The sequence below is a fragment of the Brassica napus genome, chromosome C4 (assembly GCF_020379485.1).
Source record: "Brassica napus cultivar Da-Ae chromosome C4, Da-Ae, whole genome shotgun sequence".
Lineage (NCBI taxonomy): Eukaryota > Viridiplantae > Streptophyta > Magnoliopsida > Brassicales > Brassicaceae > Brassica > Brassica napus.
In genome coordinates, this window is record NC_063447.1 from 8,296,981 (window position 1) to 8,313,723 (window position 16,743).

The window sequence follows — 16,743 nt, forward strand, 5'->3', positions numbered from 1 at the left end:
TGAAACACATAAATTTAAATATTACCTCGACTGGTTTAAGAATTTTCGGATTGATAAACCTCAGTTGGTCAGAGCTTTCGTGCTGATAACGTGTTGTGAATAAAATGTGAGGTTGAAGATTTGTGTTTATTTATTTTATATGTATATTCTGATCGATGGAAAAAAGAAAAATAAAATATTGACTTTAATATATATGTATTACGTGAGAGAGAGCTGAGGTGATCATAATATTTCTCTTGATTATTTATTATTATACAAATGAACGTGAGTGATCATTTATATAGGGAGAGAGGTCGGTGAAACCAAACCGACGTAATAGAAAAATACAAAACAATAGAACTGACACGTGCAGTGATGATAATGCAAAGCTATCAGGAGGAGAAGACAAGTGTTTGATGAATAATCATCTTCTTTAAAAAGATGAAAATTACTTTTTATCTATTTTTGAGAAAAACATAGAGATGAAAATTCAGATGGCTCTGAGATAGTCTAAATCATTATAGACTTTGATTTTCAAGAGTGGAAATGGTTTAATGGTTTAATACTGTTTGGTTTGAAAGAGACGTTGAACGCTAAAATGGAGTTTAACGGTAGAAAATTTTGATGAGAAAGTTAAACTGTTCTTTTCCTCGAACGGTTTACAGAGTTGAAATTAAAAAGAATTACTAGATTCTGACCCGCTCTAAAAAGGACACGCTTATTTGCCATGAAGCCACGGAACTTCTATAAACAAAAGAAGAAACCAAAAGGGAAACTAAGCATGTAAACACCAGTAAGTGTAAACATAGAAACATATGTATCAACACAGAAGAAAGTGTGAAATTGTTAAAAACTTACATCAGATTTTTGTACAGTGAAGCTATTAGTTATGATGAAGATTCTTCTATTCTTTTTCAACTATCAACACTCAGACAACATGCTTTTTTTTGCTTTGGTTCCATATTTCATTCAGACCATGTTAGACTTATCCTTCTTGCTGTCGAACCCAAAAAGCGAACAGTTTTGAAACGCATCAAGGCTGGTCGCTATGAGACGGCTCAAACCCCCGAGGCTGTCACTGAGGTTCAAATCTTCTGCATACTTTGAAGATCTAATGTCTAGATCAAGTGGTCCTAATGAGTCCGGCTGCAAACAGAAACGAAACAAGTGTTTTTATTTTGAATATGTGCGGATTGTTCATTTGGACGAAAAAGAATATGAGATTTCGAGACTTCACTTACCCAATATACATCCGCAAGCCCATAAATGGTCTTCCCTGGAGAACCCATCGTAGGAGGATCTGCTGGACCCTCTTCCATTGGATCTCCCTGCTGATCAGGAAGGTTACAAGGCCCCTCATCACCAGATGTAGCCTAAGAAAAAGTTTCATCAAATCAGATGGTGTAGTTATGTAAACCATTGTGATAGTACATTGTGATTGATTTAGTTTACCTCCACAACTTGAGAAGGCTCTCCATTAGAAGCAACATCAGCGAACTTAGAAAGATTTGCACGACGAGTCTTTTGGAAGGAGAAGGCATCACGTGTATCTTCATCATCCCATAGAGAAGAAGAGCCAGAAGTCACCGGTATTAGACCGCTTGGCTTGTTCTGGTGTCTCAGTATATGAGCAGCTATTGCAGCATCGAAAGAGTCGGAGGCAAATGAGACATCTCGGAGGAGGCAATGTGAACCCTCGGTGGCGGGTGGATCCACACAATCAGGCGCTTCAGAGAGTAGATCACCTATACTTATGTTAGTAAGACTATCAGCCCATGCTCCAGCTGATAGTGTGTTACCGCTGTTCAGATGGTCAAATGGAGTAATTGCAGCTGAAGCAGGTTCATAATTATCTCTAGCTTCTGCAGCAGCACATGCTACAGATGTTGCTTGTTCAGAAGTTGGACGCTTATTAGATAAGGGTCCTGATTCAGTAAGGAGCATGTTGACCTCATTGGCATCATCCACATTCATGTTATCCTCGAGTGAAGGACAAGAAGCTGAAGTTGGAACCTGAGAAATTAAACAACCTGATGCATCCTGGACAAACCAGCCATACCTGCAAATATATGTTTTTTAAAAAATTGGTATATATGGTTTGGTAATTTACCGAGGAGATTATGAGAACAAACCTTAAGCGGAAAAGCGAGGGACTTCCAACCATTGAATACACTTCTACTGCGCTTAGAAAAGAATCATTGGTCCACCTCTGATGCAAAGCTACAGTTTCTTTCCTTGCATTGTAAGGGAACAGCATTAGCTCTCCACATGCACAGCTTGAACTTCCCCATTTGCGGTTGAGATGTTCCAGTACAGAAGATATCTTCTTCCGGTTACTTAGAGTAAGTTCCAGATGCGGATTGTGCTTGTCCTGTTAATAGATCACAAGCTCTGTTTCATCATGTCTCATAATAATATTGCTCCAATCAGTATACTTCCAGTTCTAAGCTTACCGCTTCCAAGGATCTTCGTGTAGATTCATCAATTGGGAACAACTGAAGTTTCAACTTGGCAGAAAACTGCATATTGGCATCACTGAGAGGAGCCTCACCAGAGGAGGGTAGAGAAAGTGGAGACTTTCCGGTTAAGTATCTTGTGGGACCTAAGTCTGAGATAAGAAGATAATCCCATTTAGAATTCGCACTTGTTAGTCCTTTATAAACAAACATCTAAGAAAATGAAATATCATCCAACACTAGCTAGTAAACCTTTTTGACCATTCACATCTTTGTCGATTGAAGTTCGTTCCAAGTGTTCTGCAGCATCAGCAACCAAAGAGACCCCATCTATTGCAGCCTTTTCCCATTTCCTATAACCTGCTGAAGATGGAAGAACTGCTTAGAGTCAAGTAAGACACCGGAACTACATCAAGTATTTCGAAAGCAACTTAAAATATAGTAGATTATGTCCAAGACTGTATGAACACTGAAGAAACACAGAATATGAGGCCAAAGAAAACTGCCTATCTAACGAACATGCATAAAGACTAGTAGAGAAAGTACCTTGTTTTCGTCGTTGTCTTCCAGCTCTCCCTAGGGCTGTATCTTCTTTTTCATCCCCAAGTCTAACACCTAAGCTTTCACCATGTTTGGTAGATGCTCTCCCAGGCCTAACATTTTGGCTGTCGCAAAGAATCAGTTTAAATGGACTGCTGTCCAGTCCTCTTTCCCTGCTATGGCTTGAGATGTTTCCAAGGGAGGCCGAAGAGAAACTTTCTCCATGGCAAGCCCGTTTTCTTGAGCTTTTTCTGCGGTCTTTCAGCAATTGGTGTTCCTTCACGATAAAGGGTTTGTTAGAAAAGAGTTTGACTACCAGTTCTTGCCATATCCAAATTTTCATTTGCAAACTAACCAAGGCCTCTAAGAATAGCTTGAATCTCCGGGGTTTAAGGTGAAGTTTTGAAGCTTTGCAGCTATATTTTTCCAGTAAAGACCACCTGCAAGACACATGAAAAAGCATATCTCCTTTAGACAGAAGAGCCGAATGACAATTAAGATCATGATCCAGGAGAACAAAGAAAAGAATATGATGTTCAGGATCTATAGGTCATTTGTTACTATCTAATCATATGTAACAGTGTGAGATTGCTCGCAGTTATTCTCAAGATCTACAACTTGTTACCTAGACAAACCTTACAAAGAGTCATTCGTTTACGATAATGTACTTCAACAATCTAGAATACCAGCACAAAGCGCATAACATAAAAAGAAATGTACCATCGTAGCATTGCAGCATTTGTATCCTTCGGGTTTTTAGCATCAAGACTCAGTTCCGGACCCAAAAGCTTGTTCATACGCCTGACTAGACGGTAATAGTAATGTCTAACCTGAAAAAGTACAGCAAGTTTCCACCAAATCATGAGAAACTAAAAGCAAACAGCAGCAAGGAAACAAAACTCAATGGTGTATCAAACCAACCTGGTCCTTGTTTTTGCTTTGGACACGAGAAGTAATCTTGGCAAAGTTCTGAAAAGAAAAGAAAAAAACAGAAAAGAAAAGAAAATCTCACACACACATAGAAAGAAGAGGTTAAACCCATTCAACTTCAAAAGCTAATAATACCTTTCCAACTTGACGAAGCGCAGTGAAGAAACTCTCCTCTTCTTGGTGCGTCCAAGCAGCCCATTGCCTAGTAGGCTTCTTAGCTGCATACCATAAGTAAATCAAATCAGCTCAACAAACAAACAAACAAAACCTCTGAATGAATTCAAACAACACACCAGGAAACTGAGGAACAGCGATAGAAGCAGAAGACGCTATGTTAGGGTTGCTGTTCTGGTTTGATTCTCGGCCCTCTTCTATAGGACCTTGACTGCTCAACGATACCTCCTTCTCAGCTTGCATTGCACAAGATTTTTCAAGCATTCATATGCTTATGAGATCCTAAACAATTAAAAACATGAGAACGAATGTGAATGCATAATCATGGTGATCATCAACTCAATTTCAAGAAATTTCAGCAACGAAAACTCAACTCCATGGACAAAAAGTGAAATCACTAAAACCCTAATTTCGAAAAGCGACAATGAAGAAGAAACATATCAGCCGTTCCCCAATTAAAAAAAAAAACCCTAAATTTTAATTTTCACCAGATCAAATCGGAAACGCCCAATTCGAAACCCTAATTAGCTCAATCGACATGTAGACATCTAAATCTCGCAAATTAACTGGAAAATTAAGAACTAGGGTTACTAAATACATACTCATACAATTCCATAGAGAGGAAAAAATATCAAAAGAGAAACGTGTTTGACCCAAACAAAAATTATACGAAAAAATAGAGAAATAATATATACCTGAGAAAGATGGAAAGCTTGAGAGGCTGTGATTCGCGAACTGTAGTCGAGGATTTAGAGAAAGATCTAACTAAATTGAAGGCGAAGATATTTTTCCGACGAACATCTACGGTTGATCACGGAGAGCGAGAGGGAGAGAGGGGAGAAGAAAAAAAAAGGAATTTTTATTTTTCTTGTTTTTTACATTCACATAAAATTAAAAGGAAAATAAAATGAGAATGTGATAATTAATTACTTTTCGTAAGATGTGAATATATATACAATACTTTTTTAACCTTGCTTTGTTTTACCATTATTTAATAAACTTATTTTTTAACTTTTCAAAGAATCAATGAATTTTAATTTATTTATTAACAAATGGAAAAACTCGATATAAAAAATATTTTAATTGATTTAGTCTCGTTTTTTAATCAAATAATAAAGTTCACTCGGTTAGTTGCCTTCATTACGCTAAGTATTTTTAGAAATAATAATTTGCGAAAATTAACAACATGGAGGCATCTTTTTCAACAATTAAATGAAAAGAAATAAATGTTCTACTATTTTGCTTCTCTTTTTAAAGAAAATAAATAAATAAATTGGTTGAATCGTAGTGCACGTGGCGCTGGTTGGCATCTCGCAAGTCGCATGTCCGAAAATAAATTTACGTGTAATTATTTTTATTTGTTTCTTTGTAATATTCATATTTCGTTTTGTTTATGTCTACTGAAATCGTCTCCGGCCCCAAAAAGGGATTCAAGTTTGATCCAATACATAAATATTTATGGGCTTTTTATTAAGCCTGTCAGTAGTCCATAAGATCCATCATTTAGTCCAACTTATATTGTTGAAATCTTCCGATGTAACCAGTTTTGTATACGGACAGTCTCTTTAGATAAAGAGCAATAAATGGATTGAATTTTTTTGTTACTTTCTGTTAAAGTTTGACTTATCCTTATGTTAAAAACTAAAGTTCAACGAATGGCGAAAGTTAATATGCGATGAATCCGCATGACTTTCCTGTTCATGCTCAAAATGTTTGACAAGTTCAATTTGTTACGCCAAAGCGTGTTGAGTATTGACCTGAAAAGTATTGCATGATATTTTATAATATACGTATTAGTTTTCTTACTAGTTTTGTATAATGGTTTACCGACGGCTTTCATTGTTAAATAGAACCATAGTGAGAGTTAATTGGCCACAAGGCCATGATATAAAAGTTAACCGTTTTTACTATTGTTTAGATTTTCAAAACGTCAGGATCTGAGTCATCTGACATGTCCCCTACGATGATGATTGATGAAGATGCATCATCTCTCGGATTATATAAGTCAAACCGGGAGATTCCAAACCCAAACCCTTTTCAGATTGTGGACATATACCTAACTTTGGCGTGGACACCATTTAACATTAATTATTTATCCCGTATTAACATATCATACGTGTTAACGTACGTACATAAATGTCGAGTATAATTGTTGTTTTTTGTAAAACCATGACTAATTGTATAATAAAGGATATAAGTTTAACATATATTTGTATAACTGACAACCATTATTCATCTTTTACCTTTTGTCAACAACCATTTTTTGTCAAAATAACTCTAATTATCCTGAGTTGCCAGCTCAACCGGTAAAGCCTTCTTCCCAAAAAGTAGAGGTGTCATGATCGAGAGCTTCAGCAGCAGCAGCGGAGAAGGAATTAAACAACAGGTTTTTGTCCCTGACCCAAAAAGATTAGGGGTTTACGCTCAGAACTTCTTGAATTAAAAAAATGACCGTAATTATTAAAAAGTATTTTTCCTAAATAATAAAACAATACATATTAACGTATTCAATCATTACTTAACCATTGTAGTAATTTGACATCATATAAATTAAGAGTAATTACATAATTACTATTTCATTATAGCTATGTTATGTTTGATATATAATTCTTATATACTAATGAGTAATGACACTTATTCCAAATTTTATTCCTGAATGGTTCATTTCATACGTACTTGTCTTCCATTCTTTTACTGGTAAAAATATTATAGATTCGTGGTGAGTATCTACATGGCAATATAGTAATGCAAATATGCAATCACAGTAAAATAGAAAGATATGTTGTAATTAGAGGGTTTGAGACTGAAAGTTTCTGTTATTAACTAGATCCTGACGCGGATATGAATTTTCAGTTTTTAATTATTTATTTTATTAAATGATGTATTTGTAAAATTCATTCATATTATATTCATTAAGTAAATATTTTTTTTTGCATCTTAAACTATCTATTATTTTACGAATGTGTGATATCATATAAAAAAATATTAAAAAATGAGTATACATAGTTAATTAGATAATTGTAAAAGCATAAATTTTTCTTTCGTTTGCGATATCATATAAATAATGATTCGCCCAGTTAACAAAAATCATGATTTTTTTATGCGTAATTTTTTTTATTTTGACCATTTCCTTAAAACTATATTAAATTTTACATATTTTAATTATAATATTTTTAATATCTTTACCTTTTTGTTTGAAATGCAACTCAATATTTTTTTAAAAAATTATAACAAAATATTTAAAAAATATTTTTTGAATTTGTTTGAAAAATATGAAAATTACATTTTAAATTAAAATTATCCTAAAATATGATAAGTTTTGATGTAAACGAAAACTCAAATTATGTCAAAAATAATGATATTCAATGATAATAACAATTTTAATTGATTATTTTTTAAAAAATACATTTTAAAAAATATTGTTTGAAAGAAAATTCATTTATCTTTCAAATATAAAATGAAAATATTACAATTAAATAATAAAAAATATAAATAAAAACCATAAATTTAGCAAATGACAACTGAGTTATATTATGCTAAAATTTTCTTTCTAACAATTTATCAAATGACAAATGAGTTATGAGCAAATAATACCATATAATTTTTAAAAACATAGCCATTCTTAAATATTTTATGAATAAATAATTATTTTTAAATTTAATCAATTGAAAATAATATCCGTACAATTGTGTGAGTCAAATTCTAGTTTTATTGATGCATGTTATATATTAGTGCTGCATGTTTTAGGTAACATTTTAATGATGCACGTTTTTAAAAATCTCCATTATTAAAATTATGCACGTAAGGATAACTCATGAGTTTTTTTGGTTGATTAAATGACATTATGTCCAAATTTATTTAAGAATATTTCATTAAGGTAACTGAAAAAGACAAAAAATAAAATAGGAAGTTTAAATTCATTTAAGCATATTTCATTAATGTAACTGAAAAGACAAGTAATAAATTAGGCAGTTTTATTCGTTTTAGAATATTTCATAAATGCAACTGAAAAAGACAAGCAAAAAAATAGGGAGTTTAATTAATGAAGTAAGAACATTTACAAATGGGTACTTCTCTTTTAATAATATAGATGAATCATATGTTCCCTTATATAAGGATTACAAGATAAAGATAAAAAGAAATTGTACAAATCCAAATCCAACATGATTTAGGATAATTACTAAATCATAAACCAACAAGGAATAGGAAAACTAGAATAATGGAAAGTCATGGCCGACTTTCTCTCTCTCTCCAGGTCGCGGCGGCCGCCTCTCTCTCTAGGGTTTGGGCCGGTTTATGTACCGGGCTGGTTATGGACATTCATCACTTGATTTATAACACTCCCCCTTGGATGCCATAACCATACAAGATCCGTAATACGCTTGACGTTGCCTCATTAAAACCTTATCAGAAAAACCCAGTGGGACAAAACCATGATGAAGGAAAAAGAGTACAACACGCACTACTCCCCCTGATGTGAACCTCAGTGGAAGTTCTTTAGTCTACGCATCAGATGCGTGGACTGTCCTGAACATGCAGGTGGGGAATCAGCCAGTTTTATTTCTGTACCGTAATTAGACCACTTTGACCTCTTAGGTCCTTTCTCATGTCCTTTGACATCGTGTGTCTTATTGAAATAGATGAGCTGATCAATGTGAACCACATTTTCCTCGAATCTTTTGCAAATCATGTATGCATGGATCTTTTTGCAAAAACGTGTCCATGGTCTAGACGTGATCGTCTACCATCGACTGTTCTTATGCTTTGGTCGGACAAACTAAGCATACTCATGGATAATATTTCGAGCATGATACTATGAATTAATGATCTCAGGTTATGAGACTATGATTCGGTGTCTTACTACACGGATGTGTACCACTCGGACGTGTACCAATGCCTTTGTCCATTGATCTTTCTATTATCATCATACTCTTAATTTAATTGATCCATGTTGAGTCATAGACTTCAACTTCATAAGTTCACGGATACTCCCTTTGGCTATTATGATTCCGTGATGATGATAAAGTACGGATGGTATGAGTTTCTTCTTCTTCTCACTACCATTGACCATACTGATCGATCCATGTTTTGAATTATAGACATTGTCTATACATGTCCACAACTCGTTCCATGAGTGTCCAAGATCATGATGTGATCATTGATCATTGCTGCAAGGAGCTTTACAATTTTTATCAAATTATGGCTCATCGGCCAGAATATACTCATGGACCCATACACATGGTCATCGATCTCTCTTTTACACTCGGTGATGCCATATATATATATATGTGTGTGTATGTGCCTTGGACATTGCAGTCCTCTATCCATCTCTTGATGGCGTCCCATGACCTCTGTTGCTGTGGATCATATCACACACTGGCTATACGAGTTTGATTATACATCTGTTAGGTCATGGATCCCGATTACACGAGCTGATGGACAACATACACTTCGGTATCTGATCGAGAATGATGTATAAAACGTCTCCTCTCATCCTCACGACAATGTCTCGTGGGAGTAACAGCAGTAGCAAACTATTATTCTATGCCGGATTCTAATCAATGGATTTGATGTCGGTTTGGTCAATCCGAAGACATGTTATATGAGATAACAAACCGAGGCAATTCAGATCACTTTCCTTTAGGCTGGTCTTTCTTCTCCACTAGCCCGTACTACGATCTAGTCGGTCCATGTTGGGGATACAGATTAATAGATAATCTATATCAATCTACTAACCTCTCTTTAGGTTTAGTATAAACACTAGGATTTCGAATTTCTTTATAAATCCTCATATGGACTGAATTTGATCGTTCTTATAGAACTCCCTTTCATAATATATGCAGCTGCTTTTGTTCCAGTCCATGAACAGCTTAGGAACAATGATGTCCGTTCATCCAGTGATCCATATGCTGCTTACTACATCATTATATGTCAATCTATTTTCTTTTCTTATGACCAGACCATTGTCAAATTCGAATATGTAGCAGCATCCACCACATAGGAGTTCATCTCCTTATAATCTGTTCCATAGTCTCTGTGAGTATCCTTGTGTAACAAGGTATGATCGAATGCTGTTATTTAGGAAAACATGAATCATCTTTAGGCCTCGTGATCATGTGTCTTTTCTTACGGTTTCTTTATCTCACTAGACTCATCTATTCACTGGTTTATCAGATGGCGTTTATGTATATGGCCAATCCGCCCATCTCTTTAGATTGTATAAAACCCCATGTTTATCTTTTAATCTCTATTTTTTATGAGTACTCTTTCGTGGGTTCTTGATCCTCGTTTACATCTTTATGTTCAAGTGATATTCTCTTATGTATCTTTATACAAATATATCTTTATGTGTGTGTGTCGACACTTTCATGTGGTTCAATTATGTTCCAGACATGATCTAATAGATTCGAGATTTCATTATCCAGGACCTTTGTTACCTAGTAGTTTGGCGTCCCAAGCTACATGGCTTGGTACCTTAGATGTGTAGTTGCGCAGCCTTTTCTCAATGTCTAGTATGGTTTCTCTTATAACCTCGGATTCTATGCACCATTTTCTTTCTGAGGTTCCTTATTGATATCTTGCATATTCACATTGTTTTATCCATTTATTCATGTGCATTTTCATTATATAAATTAGGATTTAGCCATGTCTAGGTTGCATTTTGCATACATATGTCTCTATTAGGTATTGGAGTACCACATAGAGTTCCTGGAGACATTTGGGTACATTTGGAGTTCAAGGGAGGTGATTAGAGTGATCTTTGGACGAGCACTGCCTGGAGCGACTTCCCGGAGCGACTACATGAAGTCGATGTGACACACAACCCGGAGCGACCTTGCCAGAGCGACGATCCAAGGTCGCTCGTGTTTCCATGGCGAGACGACACCCAACGAAGCCCGGAGCGACGTCTTCAGAGTGACACAGCCAGGTCGCTCGCGAGGAGACGACCCAGGAGCGACGTCTTCGGAGCAACACAGCCAGGTCACTCGCGAAGAAATGACTCGGGAGCGACCTCTCGCAGCGACGTGCCGAGGTCGCTCCGCGTCTATTTGTTTGGGCGAATTCATGATTTCTCAAGGGCCTTTTGGTCATTTCATTATGCACGTTTTTATTTTTCAAAAACCTATGTTTTAAGTACCTTTGGAAGCCACGAGAAAACAATCTCTTTTTCCAGAGAACAACTAGTGAAAACTTCTTTTGATTCAGATTTGATTGCTCTCGTCTTGTGTTCTTGTTGATTTCTTATCTATTTCTCTACATGATTAATCTGAAATCCACCATGGGTTTAAGAGGAATCATGGATATTAGTGAGTAATCACCTTTTGAATTCATGGGTTAGGGAGATTAAGGGTGATTAGTTTAGTTCTAGGATGTTTTAGTGTAGATCATTCTTGTTCCTTGCTAGTAGAGTATTCATAATGCATTTTCTGAGTTGGCCACTCAAAAGTTGATCTAGACATTTCCCACCCACAAGGTGTTTGATGAAATGCCTGAGACAACTCTCCTAAGCTTTTAACATACTTTACCAAAGACATTTGTTGTTAAAGGTGTTAAGATAGCCAATAGACTTGTTAGTAATGATTGCTTTCATATTATTCAACCAAAGACATTTGATGTTTGAGATATGTTAGCAAATGAGCATTTATCTAGACATAGAGCTTGCTTAGAATTGTGTCTAGGCTTAAGGTTGATAGTTTGATTGATCGTTTGCCATCCTTAGTTCGAAACTTGATCACCCAAGGTCTAATCCCTATACCCATGAGTTTTCTTTTTCCTTAGTAAAAAAAGTCATTTCATTTATCATTAATCATTAGTTTAAAAACCTCTTAAATTATCGGTTGCACTTAGATTAAGTGAGTACTTGCATTCTCGGTGCTTTGATATCCCTCAGAACTGGTTCGACATTCACTATACTACAACATTTGTCTTAGGAGCCTTGAAAACTCCTAACATCAAATTGGCGCCGTTGCCAAATTCTGAGTAAATTTAAACATTGAGATTTAGTCACTTGCTTGAGACTAAGTCATTTTAATTTTGTTTTGTTACTGATTCTTCTTCTTCACCTACCTTTCACTTTCAGGTGTATGAACTTGAGGAGCAGGGGTCCATCAAACCTAGTTCCAATAGTAGCAGACATCATAGCTTTTGAGAGGGAGTGTGCTAGAGCTAGAAGAGAAGAAGAACAACAAGCCCACTTGCAGAGATTCGATATTGATATGGAAGATCAACCGCAAGGGGCAGAACACCAACCGCGGGCAGCTCGACCCATTGGTACTTATGACCGGCCCAACATTCATGGTCATAGACTGGGAATCCGAGCACCGGCTGTGGCAGCCAACAACTTTGAGGTCAAGTCAGGACTCCTCAACGTGATCGAGAACAACAAGTATCATGGCTTGGCTCTAGAGGACCCATTTGATCACTTGGACAAGTTTGACAGCTACTGTGGGTTGTCAAAAACCAATGGTGTGTCCGAAGATGCCTTAAAGCTCAAGCTATTCCCTTTCTCTTTGGGGGATAAGGCACGTCAGTGGGAGAAGTCTCTACCCAGCGACTCTATCACCACTTGGGATGATTGCAAGAGAGCATTCTTGGAGAAGTTCTTCTCTACTTCAAGAACTGCTAAGTTGAGAAATGAGATTTCCAGCTTTCAACAGAAGAACTTGGAAGGCTTCAGTGAAGCCTGGGAGAGATTCAAGGGCTACCAAGCTCAATGCCCACACCATGGTTTCTCTAAGGAGAGCTTGCTGAGCACATTCTACCGTGGTGCTCTTCCTAAGTACAGGGCAAGACTGGATACAGCTAGCAATGGGTTCTTCTTGGGGAGAACTGAGGAAAATGCAGAGGAGCTGGTTGACAACATGGTAAAGAGTGATGCAGTCTACAGTGGAGACCACAACAGAGGCAGTCGAACAGATGATAAGCAGACGAGGAAGGAGTTGAAAGCTCTACAGGATAAGGTAGACATCCTCCTTGCTGATAAAGCCACACAATAGCAGCTGCACTTTGTTGGTAACCCAAGCCAAGAGACACCACCTGTTGTCCATGAGGTTGAGGGTTTGGAAGGTCAGGAAGAGCTGTGTTTCATCAACAACAATGGTAGCTGGTACAAAAAAGAGCCCAACTTTCAGTACAACAACTACCAACAGAAATCATATCCCAACAACCAACAGAGTGGTTATCCGCCTCGAAACAACCAGCAAAGCAGCTATCAACCTCAGCAAAACCCCTCGTCTGGTTCCTCTGCTCCTCAAGAGAGCAGCACTGACACCCTGCTGAAACAAATCTTGGAGTCTCAGACTAGAAGTGAGAAGCATGTTGGTTATGAGTTGAAGAACCTTCATTCCAAGATTGATGGGAGCTACAATGAGCTCAACAACAAGTTCTCACATCTTGCTTCTACAGTCAAGAATTTAGAGAATCAGTTTGCTTCCATGAACACTCACCAGACTCGCCAGCAAGGATTTCTACCTGGAAAATCTGACCAAAACCCCAAGGAGGCCAAAGCTATCACCCTTAGGAGTGGTAAGCAGTTACCTCCTACAGCCCTCACCAGGGATGCTGAGAAACTAGGTGAGGAAGTGGCCATCAACTTAGATGATGAAGTGGTGATTGTTGATGAGAAAATCAATGATGAAATCTTGGAGAAGATTGTGGAAGCCAAAGGTAAAGGAAATGTGGGAGAAGAGAAGAAAACAGTGAAAGATGGTGAAGTTCTTGTTCCAGCAAGTGAGAATTCTTTTGTTCCTCCTCCCTATGAACCCAAACTACCATTCCCTGGTAGATTCAAGAGGCAGCTTCTAGAGAAGTACAAGGCTTTGTTTGAGAAGCAAATGAGTGAAGCTCAAGTTGCAATGTCCATCATCGATGCTTTCATGTTGATTCCTCAATACAACAAGTTCCTGAAAGATGTTGTAGCTGCAAAGAAGAAGGAAATGGAAAGCATGATGATTCTTACCCATGAGTGCAGTGCCATCATCCAAAGGCTTGATGTTTCAGAGAAGTTAGAGGATCCAGGATGCTTCACACTACCTTGTGCTCTTGGACCTATGGTATTTGAGAAATGTCTCTACGATTTGGGAGCTAGTGTCAGCGTGATGCCTTTGTCTGTTGAAAGAAGCTTGGATTCACTCAGTACAAGAAGTGTATACTCTCTCTGGTGTTAGCTGATCGTTCAGTGAAGTACCATGTGGGCATCTTAGAGGACCTACCTGTGAAGATTGGAAGGTATGAGATACCTACAGATTTTGTGGTGCTTGAGATGGGTGAGGAGGCTCAAGACCCATTGATTCTTGGAAGGCCATTCTTAGCTACAGCAGGAGCAATTGTTAAGGTGAAAGAGGGCACGATTGATCTCCATTTGGGTAAAGGGCATGTTCTCCACTTTGACATCAAGGAGAAAATGAAGAAACCAAATGTGTTCGGGCAAGCCTTCTACATTGAAGAGATGGGCACTCTTGCTGATGAGCACCTTAAAGAGTTACCACCTGAGGACGACGAGGAGGGAGCATCTCCCTCTACTCATTCCCCATAGAAGGTAACCCACTACTTTTCCTTGTATATACCATTTCGTTTTTGCATATTAGTTTTCTCTTTTTGGGTATCTCTCTCTCCTTGACAACACAGAGACTGTGTCATTTAAGTTTGGAGGAGGTACCAAGTATTTGATCACGTTTGCTTTGATGATTTTGAGTCTCATGCATTGCATTATACATATATATTTGCATAAAAAAAAATTCATTTAGTTTGCATCATTTGCATTTCTAGGAGAGTCTAGAGCATATAGGTTGCATTTACTTGCATTGGGAGCAATGATTTGAAATGTCTTGTAAAGAACATTACTTTGCACCTGGGTAGCTTATGCACCTCTCAAAAACACTTGTATGCTTCGAGCCTTGAAGACTCTTCCTGAAACTTGTTGATTGCTGAAACTCAGTCTTTGAAGCCAAATACAACTTTATTTGAACTGAACGAACTTAATGCATCTTGCTGAAACTTGTTGATTGCTGAAACTCAGTCTTTGAAGCCAACTACAACTTTATTTGTACTAAATCATAGATATACACACTTGAGTTGTCACATCCTTTATGCCAATTTTTTTTTACAAACTCTAGTGGTAAACCATTCCCAAAATCCCTTCCTCATTTTAAGCTTTCATTATTTGATGAGTGAGGCCTTTTTCGGAAAGCCTTACATGTGCATAATATTGAGAGTATCGGGAACGACAATGCTTGGTCTTCATTCTTGCTAGATTAGGCACTCTATTGTCTAGCTATAGGTGGGGGTGAGTGTGGTGACTATGGTTTGGAAGCATGAAAAGTTCGAAGGAAAAGAATAGACTCTTTGTGTTTAAATGGATAATCTTATTGGAATTAATAGATAAATGTCTAGCTCGAGTTTATGAAAAGTCTTGGCCCCCGAAAAAAAAAAAAAGAGAAAAAGAAAGAAAAATGGGGCTAGCAAAGTTGTTTAGAGCTAAGATTTGTTTAGAAGTTGAGAAAATCCTTTATAGATTTCAAAGAAAAAGAGTTTTATGTGCAAAGTATTCTTGGGATCTTTTGCTGAGAGATGGGAGTTGAGTTTGACATTGGGAAGTGATTGTGTAACCTGTATGTTTGGGAAAAGGGTAGAACAATGGAGATTGAGCATTGTATGCATGAGTTGGTCCCTTTCTTAGATATATTATGTGCAATGTCAAGGCTACTTGTTTTGAGAGTAAACCACTTTAAAAGATCATGGATTTTGAACCTCTTGACCCACTTGAATAAAAGCTCTCCCTTACTCAACCAAATGATTTGGACCAATTGACAATTTGCAAGAATTCACTTGATGCTATGCTTAATGAACTTGAGAGTTGGCTGATTTGCATGTGTGAATGCATGATGATGAGTGTAGGGATGAAAAGAGTTGAGATAGGCCTAGAGAAACTAGAGTATAATAAGAGAGGGTGTACTAATGCTGAATTTAAATGTTGATTTGAGTGCTTTGTGTGTTTCTTTTGGCTATGAGCTCCCACCTTCAAACCTCTCTCCCTATGGGTTCTAGAAAGTTCACTTGAGGACAAGTAAAAGAATAAGTTTGGGGGAGTTGATATCTTGCATATTCACATTGTTTTATTCATTTATTCATGTGCATTTTCATTATATAGATTAGGATTTAGCCATGTCTAGGTTGCATTTTGCATACATATGTCTCTATTAGGTATTGGAGTACCACATGGAGTTCCTGGAGACATTTGGGTACATTTGGAGCTCAAGGGAGGTGATTAGAGTGATCTTTGGACGAGCACTGCCTGGAGCGACTTCCCGGAGCGACTACATGAAGTCGCTGTGACACACATCCCGGAGCGACCTTGCCAGAGCGACGTAGAGAGGTCGCTCGCGTTTCTATCGCGAGACACCCCTCCCAGAGCGACTTACCAGAGCGACGATCCAAGGTCGCTCGCGTTTCCATGGCGAGACGACACCCAACGAAGCCCGGAGCGACGTCTTCAGAGCGACACAGCCAGGTCGCTCGCGAGGAGACGACCCGGGAGCGACGTCTTCGGAGCGACACAGCCAGGTCGCTCGCGAAGAAACGACCCGGGAGCGACCTCTCGTAGCGACGTGCCGAGGTCGCTCCGCGTCTATTTGTTTGGGCGAATTCATGATTTCTCAAGGGCCTT

At 37.6% G+C, this 16,743-nt stretch overlaps 1 protein-coding gene and 1 non-coding gene across 4 annotated transcripts; both read right to left on the reverse strand.

The window, feature by feature from the left end:
- Positions 1 to 739: 739 nt before the first annotated feature.
- On the reverse strand, positions 740 to 5,009 carry LOC106349034 (TSL-kinase interacting protein 1-like). Of its 3 annotated transcripts, none has more exons than XM_013788914.3 (13): positions 4,775 to 5,009; positions 4,199 to 4,361; positions 4,041 to 4,123; positions 3,897 to 3,944; positions 3,696 to 3,805; positions 3,331 to 3,415; positions 2,982 to 3,252; positions 2,688 to 2,795; positions 2,433 to 2,587; positions 2,112 to 2,350; positions 1,432 to 2,038; positions 1,221 to 1,352; positions 740 to 1,125 (listed from the first exon to the last, which is right to left on the reverse strand). In XM_013788914.3, the coding sequence occupies exons 2-13, from the start codon at positions 4,341 to 4,343 to the stop codon at positions 949 to 951; spliced, it is 2,160 nt and encodes a 719-aa protein (XP_013644368.2). In that variant the 5' UTR covers positions 4,344 to 4,361; positions 4,775 to 5,009; the 3' UTR covers positions 740 to 948. The 3 variants fall into 3 exon arrangements, with proteins under 3 accessions (XP_013644368.2, XP_013644367.2, XP_048610545.1); XM_013788913.3 differs by having other exon boundaries at positions 2,688 to 2,798; XM_048754588.1 differs by having other exon boundaries at positions 2,688 to 2,813.
- A 7,694-nt stretch (positions 5,010 to 12,703) lies between these two features.
- LOC125586627 lies at positions 12,704 to 12,810 on the reverse strand. Its single transcript, XR_007323164.1, has one exon. It is a non-coding gene; the product is annotated as a small nucleolar RNA R71 (small nucleolar RNA).
- Positions 12,811 to 16,743: the final 3,933 nt, after the last annotated feature.

Bases quoted from the DNA above. Each gene is read 5' to 3' on its own strand.
- LOC106349034 (XM_048754588.1), bottom strand. From the start codon at position 4,343: ATGCTTGAAAAATCTTGTGCAATGCAAGCTGAGAAGGAGGTATCGTTG. The intron at 3,416-3,695 runs GTACATTTCTTT...TGTGTCTTGCAG, and splicing joins AATGCTGCAATGCTACGATG to GTGGTCTTTACTGGAAAAAT. The intron at 1,353-1,431 runs GTAAACTAAATC...ACTTTTTCTTAG, and splicing joins AGCCTTCTCAAGTTGTGGAG to GCTACATCTGGTGATGAGGG.